We start from the raw sequence: 9,571 nt of genomic DNA on the forward strand, positions 1-9,571 counted from the left end.
AAAATCATTAAAAAAATAATTTTGAGCAGTCTGCAGAAACATGCAGTAGAATGAAGCTACAAATTGATAAAATACCTACGATTAATAAAATTTCAAAATAAAATAAAATAACAACAGCTGAAGCACAAGCATTTCAACTCAGTTTTTGATCAACTAGATTGAACAATCTATTTACAACCCAAGTCAAAACCGAAATATATTTGTATCAGAACTGGGACAACTAAGTTCAAATGTTTATGAACATGTAAAGCATCAAAGTTCTAAGTGAAGAATTAGATGAACAACAGATCACTCAGAAGCAAGGTCTATTTATCACAGACTGGCTATCAGGATTAACTGTCCCCGCTAATTTCTAATCAATTTCACTGTACTGCTAACGCGATGCTGCAAATGAGGGTTCAAGAGTTTGGTGTGGCTCATATTTTGGCTCAGCTGCTGCACAGGAGGAGAGTTCAACAAGTTTGCATCTTCAGTTACGCGAAAGACAGTAACTTGCAGCACAACTTCCTTTGTTCTAAGGAGCTCAAACACACATACATCACCCTCCCCCAGATTGTTCTCCACGGTGAATTCAAACCATCCTTGGCTTAACTTGGCTCGACCTCCTCTGTACAGACAGCGAACCGACCACTGTCTGCCATTGGGCAACTGAAGTTTAATGAATCCTGATACCCCATTCAGATTCTTCTCCGCAAAGCAAGAAGGCAAGTACTAAAAAACAGAAAAAACAGGAATTGAGTATTCAAGATAACATGCTGGCAAAGAATAATGATAATTATCAAGTTCAAAAACATTTCACCATTATGCATCCTCTATATAAATAGGAGGGTCGCAGGACAACTCTGCAGAAAGGATTTGTGGGTTCAAATGCTTTTGATGCATTAATTGCCCTTTCTCTTTCCTCTGCTGTCACTGTTCTTTTCCTTGCAGATGCACTTTCATAAAACCTATAGCGCATTTCTGCCTCCTCTTCATTTTCACCTGAGGGTTCCTCGCCCTCTATAGTTCCACACAAGTTGCATTAGTAATTAAAAGAAAAAAGTCATCTTTTGGGTTACTACACAAAGAGAACTGGGATAAAAACTTACGGGACTCTGATTTCCGCTTCTTTTTTGCAGTTTTATTAACTGCTTCCTCATTAGAATAACGCAACTTCAATTCATCGGTGGACCTTTTAAACTCAACAGCATTAAACTGAACACCTATGTCTCTGGTTGACTGGCTACCTTGTGAATTGGCACTCTTAGAAGAGTAAGAGCTCCCACCATCACCCCAGTTTACACGATTCAGTTTTGAGCCACCATTGAACAAATTCTGCAGAGCTGGAGTATGACTCTTTCCAGGTGTCAGTTGATCTACAGATCCTGCAAAACCCTTGTTTTGCATGGCACCAGATGTAAGATACGAAGGTGACAAATCTGACAAATCAATGGAATCTATGTCTTCCATTTCCTCGAAAATATGATTGTAATTGACAAAGCAGGGTCCTTCCATATGATTTCTCATAGCCGATTGATAATTTATCTCCGAGGTACTCAAATTAAAAATATGAACAATAAAGGATGAATTCCCTTCATACATGAACACCAAAAAGTATCCAACACCAATGGAGTACCGTTGGACAAAATCTTGCCAACCATCAACAAACCAAATTTTGCTGTCAGCTTTCTTCAATCCTATACGCCAAATACTACCATCAGGAACAGTGAGAGTAGCAACTGTAGAAAGCTGGGTCCCATATTTCCTCAGAAAAATATCTGGAATCCTCTGAAATGCAAATATAAAGGTTAGGCTCCCAATACTAGCAAAAACTCAATACAGTCCTAAAGATGTCATGATAATACTAACTATAAGATTAGGAAATTCAACAATGAAATGAATAATGGGCAGATCCTGCCCTTCCATCACCTCCTAAACAGGACCTCATCATCCCCACCTTCATGACCAGTGCTTGGAAGGTATCTCGAATCAAGGGGAAATTTGGCCTATTTAGCCGCAGTACTATCTTTTTTCTTATTTGTACAGCTTCCCTATACCTGTGTTTCGTCATTTACTTAATTTCCTATTATCATTGATTAATTATCTCTTGCAAAAAAAAAGAGAACACAAGAATTTGTTTAAATAATTTTGTTGAAAGAACAATAATTGAATTTCTTTATTGTTTGTTTAAAAGATAAAGAGCATGGTTAGAATTTAGAAAGACCAAAAATGGAAGAGAATAAAAGAGAGAGAGAGAGAGAGAGAGAGAGAGAGAGAAGAGAGCAGAAGATGGATGGAAACAAAAACTAAAACAACAGAAGAGTCTCATTATCTATGATAAAGAGTCTCACTATCTATGAGTCTGAGATTCCCTGGAGAGTTTCTGGTGATATCTAGAGGATAGTTCCCAAGCAGTGTGGACAAGCCAAATCGAAACTGCTATAGCAGGATAAATGCTATTCTGACATTATTTTATTACTTCTGTCATTTACTTGATTATATTTTATTACATGCAATGTTTTTAATTGCCATACACGGTGGCAAGTTTCAAAAACCCTACTATGAGATGGAGTATAGCAGGAAAACCACAGTATTGTGATAACTTCTATAGTTTATATAATGTCTACTGTAGACATAAGTTTTCAAGATAATAAAAATTCTCAAATTAATAACATTCATAATTGACAATAAAAAGTCATAGGTGTCAAACAAAACACAAAATTGAACACTAACAGAAGTCAAATACAAGTTTCCTAGATAAGAATTATCAGTCATCATCTACTAAATTAAAGTCTTCTTTATCATTTTCACAAGTATTACATACATAGATTTCAACTTTGGAATCTAAAGTTCTTAAAATAGCCCTCCAGACAAGCCCTGCTATGCCACCAACTATTGATCTGCTACAACCACTACATTGTTATTGGGCACTATTTATAACCCTCATTACGTCCTATGATTGTAATCACTATTACTGTTTACTATATTATATTTAGATTATTATAGTACATGTTAAGCTTTAAATAAAATAAAATAAAAACAGAAATTGAGACACTAAACTAGGCCTAACTAGATGCACGACAAACCAAAACAAAAAATGAAGAGTTAAAAAAACAAAAGCATTTGAACCACATGGCCTAATTCCCCCTGAAAACCTAACCCCCAGGGACTGCACAGATGTTAGATAAGTGTCACCCTGTCATTATAAAACCCTAACTCCCTAAGGAAGACGTTGCAGATGGAGGAGTGGGAGTTGGTGAGGGTGGGTGGTATAGACTGTCCAAAATTGGTAGTGATAACAAAGCCTTTGTTGGAGCAGCCAAATCATCACCATCCTTCCTCCCCCATCATTATTGTCAGTGAAAAACCATCTGCACTGAGACGTTTATTGGCTGCTCTTTGTCATGATGAGAAGCACAATTTGTGTTGCAATTTGGGCTCCAGCAACTGCAACAGCAAACTGCAAAACGAGGACATTAGGAGAAGCGAGAGGTACACGCAACAGTACAATAGTGGCATTTTGCACACAATTTATCTATGATCAAGAAGAGGACGTTGTGACTGGGAAGGAAGAGAATGCCCTTGATCTCTTGAGAATGAAGAACCTTGTTTCACAAAAGTGGAAGTCTATTTTCACTCTGGAATGGGACGTAAGAGTCAGATAAGCAAGGAGTTCAGTAAACAAAAGGTCACATGAGGGCTAGGCTGTGATTTTTCAGGGGTTGAAAAGTAAACTAAATAAATTGTATGTAGTACTTAGCATCTTTGTCCATTCAATAACATTTTAGAGATGTGTCTTCCACCATGGTTGTCAAGCCAATTGCAGAAACCATAAGCCACAACACAAAATTCAACACTCCATGCCCCACTAATGCCTCTTTACCAAGAATCCACAACACTATTCCAGCACTCGAAAGCATTGAGTGTATAAAAGAGCAAAACAAAGATTATATGTGCATTTTGTCCCATAACAACATTTAATAAGGGTAATCGATATCTCTAGTAGAGGATACTACAGATCTCAATTAGCAAGAATTTTTATTTTACAAACAATGTATCACTATTCACAGACAATATCATTCTATTTTTTATGCTGATCACACCACTATTGCATTATGGAGAGTAAAGCCCCAAGTTCTAATTTCTAAATCCTAATTCATTTTATATTTCCATTTTCCCAATGTATTTGGGATCATTAAGTTCACATTTACTCTATGTATCTGCCCAATACCTTCTCTGTTCTGAGGCTTCCTCTATTTGTTCAAATAGAGAGCCACCCCTCCTCCCTGGCAATTTTTAGAAACACCCACCCTTCACTCTTCGCTCTGTTATTCCTCTGGTAGGGATTTTATTAAATGTTTGAAACTTTAAGAATTGAGATACATTATTTCCTTGAATTTTGTTGTTGCTTACTTGTATGCTTTGTTTTAGACCTATGACTTCTTATTGTCAATTATGAATGTATCATGAAATCATGAATTTTGAGTACATTTGAGCTTTTATATGTTCATAGCAAAACAAAAATTATAAAAAAAAAAAATCACAATTACAGTCATCTACACCGTCATTGATAACCATGCTAAAATTATCCTTCTTGTTCCACTATTATGAATTAATTCCAAAAAACAGAAACAAAAGAATTATAGGGGAGATTGTTCAATTAAGAACATCAAAAGAAATAAAATTGTAAAGCTTATATCTAATGCATGCATGGTGTTAAGTAAACTAACCCAAACCCACTATCAATTCCAGGACCAACATTCAGCTCAGCTCGACTCTTGAAGAAATCATTAAACCTTCAAGAAAGGTTCATTTGTAAACCCACAAAACTTACTGAAAGCACCATCCTTCTATCAGAATCTGTAAAGAAAATCCATTAACAGCCCCCACCCCGACACAAATGCAAAGGGTCAAGAATCCCAATATCGGTGAAAAAGGTGTCAGAAAAAGTGGCAAAGACCCAGAAAGTTTTTTTCATGCAAAACTCACAAACAACCCCAAACCTAAAAGTCAATAATATAGTACAATCAATTCCACACAAAATAAAAAAAATAAAATAAGAAACATTTGAATGGGAGAAAAAAATATACCAGTTGTCTGGATTGAAGAGTGGTGGAGAGAACAAGCTTGTGGAAACAAGGACGAGCCATTGTCTGAGAGTGATAGGGGTAACAGAAAAGAAGAAGAAGAAAGAGGAAGGTTCAGAGCATTATTTGAAGACCCTTTAATTGAAAGATGAAAACTTCCGGAAGATTTTTTCTTCACAGTCAGATCTACTCACTCTTCACCTTCTTCTCCACCCTTCCCTGCTTTTGAGTCAAACTAGGATTTTTAAACCTTAAAAAAACCCCAACCCTGTGACCTAAATAAAAGCAACGAGTGCACCACTCGCCCGAGTCAACTCAGACCCTTTATTAACATTTCTTATAAGTGTCAAATGACTGATGATATTCATCATTTCCTTTTTCTGATTTATGTATAAATAATAATAGTTATATTAAATATTTAAATAATTAATTTACACGTTCAAGCGGCTAAAATTTGAGATGAAAAAACTGTTTATACAAAAAGAAAATGTTTATATGCTCAATCGTGTTGAAGTAAAGTGCTAAACTTTCTAGAAAATATAAAATAAACAAAAACAATACTAAAGTTTAAAAATATAAACTTTGTCCTGTCAGAGAAAAACTTTGGTTTGTAATATAAATATAGAGATTATTTTTTCTTATTTAGGGGTGAATGAAGAAAATTGTAACTCTTTTTATAATAAAAATAAACCTATTACAAATCATGATATTATATATGTACTCATTTGAACTGGTCTTTTGTAAAAATTATTAAATAAGAAATTAAAAATCTGTGAATACCTTTTTTTATGATACAGATAGTAACAATTATATATTGATTGGTTGTTAAATATAAGTAACGAAATTTTGAATTTGTTATTGACAAATCTGAATAAATATTGATTTTATATATACATAGAGAGTTTAGGCACATTTTTATGTCTACCTAAACATTTTTTTACTTGTATACTTCCCAATTATTTAACATTTTTTTCAGTTGTTTTTATTTATAGATATTTGAGATATAAAATTAAAAGGAATTTTGTAATCAAAATATTCTTAGTAGAATAATTATATTATCTTTTATTCAAAATTTAATTAATAACTATTTAATCTATAAATAAATATAAATATATATATATATATAAAGAAGATTTTGTTTTTTTAATATTTACATTTGTTTTCAATTTAGTTATTTAAATAAAAGTGAGATGCAAAATTATCTTAAAAGTAATCATTTTACTCTTTTGCATTGTATTGATTTCATTTCGAAGATTTCATAATCAAGATTATTAGATTATTAGACTTTTTTAGACAACTCATCAATATTTAGTGTTGTTAAAACGGGTCACACGGTATGATTCATCACGAGTTTGTCACTTAGTGAACTAATCTAACATGATTCATTTATTAGCAAGCTAAACAAATTCGAACCCGACCCGACCCACACAGGTTGATGTGTTAAACGAGTTGACTTACTAACTCGCTTAATTACAAGTTTTTTTAAATAAAAAAATTACAATTTTTTTGTAATACAAATCTAAATAATTTTCAATCTAAAACGATGTTAAACTCCAAAGACAATTCAAAATAAAATAAAATAAAATAAAAGTAACATACAACTCAAATGTAATCCAAAAACAAGGTCAAAAAGGGAATAAATAAGTTTCTAATATTGATCATTTTTGTGTCACTTATACATTTATAAGATTAGAGTCTTGAATGGATAAATCTATAATATTTTTCTCTCTTGAAACATCTTTATCCACACTTACAATATAATAAAAAACCGTTAACTAGTAATGAAACACAAAGTAATAACTAATTAAATTAAACTAGGTGCGTTAGTGGGTCAACCCAACTCACCACGGGTCGGATTAAAAATTGACTCGTATAAAAATATTACATTTTTTTTCAAACCTGAACCCATGGTGGGTCGGAGTTGACTCACAGGTTCTAATCAATTTTGACACTATCCATATCTAGTCATTCTATATGTGTTATATTGTGGTTATAAAGGTTATAAGATTGAGTAAGATAACTTTTATCCTTTTTCATATAATCTAATTTGGAGTCACAGATCTTATAAGTTTATTATTTTATTTTATAAATTATATTCATTTAATATTTCACATAACCAGATGTGTGTTCTTGAGCTACAGTAATTCCCACAAAGGATACAAATGTCTAAACTCTCATGGAAGAATTTTCACTTCAAGACATGTTGTCTTCAACAAAGAATATTTTCCATTCCATGATGGTTTTCTCAATACAAGAAGTCCTTTAAAAACACTAACTAAAAGTCCATCTCTCTCATTTTCTTTGCCTATTGTAGGTAACTCACATATTGGAGAAACAACACCTTGAGATGACAACAATTATAATGTCGAACAAAACTCATCAATCGAACTAGGAGTGCAACAGTTAATTCCAGTAGAGATCAGACTACAAATGATTCACGTGCTCAAGATGCGAATGATTCAACAAGGAACAACCCAATTTATTATGACATTAATCCCACATAAATATTTACCGAAGCTCCTTAAGTCCTTGCTCAACCAAGTACAACCATCAACCCTCATTGGACCAAAAGCAAGGCTGAAATTCACAAGCCAAAACAACCATATATCGGGTTAGTTGAAACCTGCACAGATGAGAAGGAACTAGAAACTGTCACAAAAACACTCATAATGCCACAATGGAAATAAGCTATGGACAATGAGTATAAGGCACTCATGTCAAATCAAACTTGGGTTTTGGTACCATATCAAGACCAAGAAACACATCATTAATTCTAAATAGGTCTTCAAAAACCAAGTACAAAGCATATGGGAAAATTGAAAGGAGAAAGGCAAGATTAGTTACAAAAGGATTTAAACAAATAATTGGATTGGACTATGAAGAGACTTTCGGTCCAGTTGTCAAGGCCAATACAATTCAAATCATACTTTCAATTGTAGTACATCTTAATTGAGAGGTCAAACAACTAGACTTAAATAATGCATTCCTAAATGCCTACCTTACAGAAACTGTGTTTATGCATCAACCAGAAGGATTTGTAGACCCAACTAAACTTGAACATGTCTGCAAGTTAACTAAAGCAATCTTTGGATTGAAACAGGCCCCTAGTGCCTGGTTTGACAGCTTCAAAAATGCCTTACTCAGTTGGGGTTTTAAGGACATAAAAAAGTGATTCCTCACTTTTCACTCTAAGAGGTACATATCACATTACATTTCTAGTTATATATGGGATGATATAATTGTCACAAGGAACAACACCAAATGTTTAGAATCCTTCATCAAACAACTCAATATTATGTTTTCGCTTAAGAATCTTGGTCCACTACAGTACTTCTTAAGCATAAAAGTTCAAAGAGATGCATCGGGTATGTACTTGAAACAATCGAAATACATAGGAGACATCCTGAGAAAATTCAAAATGGAAAAGGCTTCAACTTGTCTAACACCTATGGTAACTGGAAAGCAATTAACTGAAGGGGAGAAGTTACAAGACCCAACCTTTTCCGGACAAGCCATAGGAGAATTAAAATACTTAACAAACACAAGGCCTGATATAGCCTTCTCGATCAACAAGCTCAGCCAATTCATGAGCTCTTCTACTATAGATCACTGACAAGGTATCAAAAGAATATTGAGATAACTTCAAGGTACCATCCAACACCGTCTACACATTAAACCATCCATTGAATTAGACTTAATAGGCTTCTCAAATGTAGATTGGGCCATAAATATGGATAACAGAAAATCCATGGCATGGTCAATGTGTCTTCCTTGGTGAAACACTTGTCTTTTGGTCCTCAAGGAAGTAAAAGGTAGTCTCAAGGTCTAGTATAGTGTCAGAATATAGAGCCCTTGCCGACTTAGCTGCTGAAATAGCATGGACCCTTTCACTCCTTGATGAGTTAAGACTCCCTCTACCAAGAAAACCAACATTGTCGTGTGACGAAAACTCGAGTGCCAAGGCATTAGCCTCAAATCCAGTTATGCATGCTCGATCCAAACACATCGAAATTGATGTACACTACATCAGAGACCAAGTGTTAAAAAATGAGATTGTTGTGGTCTATGTTCCATCAATTGATCAAATTGCTGACTACCTCACTAAAGCATTAACTCACACGCGATTCAACCAACTAAAAGACAAACTTGGGGTGACTTGCTCACCCATCAATTTGAAAGGGGAATTAGAGACAAAATCCCTTAATGCGTACAGCCCATAATTGCCTTTAATACTTTCAATCACTTCAATTTAATAAGGGTTAGCATTATTTGTTTCCTTATTTGCTCTAGTACCTTAATGCAAGTCTTAATTATAAGATCACATACTACTACCTTTTTGGTATATATGTACTCTGTAATTATCATAATAATAACATTATTTTTTTACCTTCTATTACTTTTCTTTGTGTAATGTCGCCTGTCTATATATATATTCATGCAAAGTGAAGTTCTAAAGGGAGGGTAAATGTAGAACCTAATTTTTTTTAATAAGATTTTGTGGTGTT

At 33.9% G+C, this 9,571-nt stretch overlaps 1 protein-coding gene across 3 annotated transcripts; it reads right to left on the reverse strand.

The window, feature by feature from the left end:
- Nucleotides 1-63: 63 nt before the first annotated feature.
- On the reverse strand, nucleotides 64-5,330 carry LOC106776371 (B3 domain-containing transcription factor VRN1). Of its 3 annotated transcripts, XM_022787549.1 has the most exons (5): nucleotides 5,070-5,329; nucleotides 4,710-4,839; nucleotides 1,089-1,767; nucleotides 800-999; nucleotides 64-711 (listed from the first exon to the last, which is right to left on the reverse strand). In XM_022787549.1, exons 3-5 carry the CDS (start codon nucleotides 1,579-1,581, stop codon nucleotides 346-348), a joined length of 1,059 nt encoding a protein of 352 aa, XP_022643270.1. In that variant the 5' UTR covers nucleotides 1,582-1,767; nucleotides 4,710-4,839; nucleotides 5,070-5,329; the 3' UTR covers nucleotides 64-345. The 3 variants fall into 3 exon arrangements, with proteins under 3 accessions (XP_022643270.1, XP_014519295.1, XP_022643271.1); XM_014663809.2 differs by lacking the exon at nucleotides 4,710-4,839 and having other exon boundaries at nucleotides 5,070-5,330; XM_022787550.1 differs by lacking the exons at nucleotides 4,710-4,839; nucleotides 5,070-5,329 and adding an exon at nucleotides 1,909-2,036.
- Between the last annotated feature and the right edge of the window lie 4,241 nt (nucleotides 5,331-9,571).

Source organism: Vigna radiata, chromosome 11 (assembly GCF_000741045.1).
Source record: "Vigna radiata var. radiata cultivar VC1973A chromosome 11, Vradiata_ver6, whole genome shotgun sequence".
Taxonomy (NCBI): domain Eukaryota; kingdom Viridiplantae; phylum Streptophyta; class Magnoliopsida; order Fabales; family Fabaceae; genus Vigna; species Vigna radiata.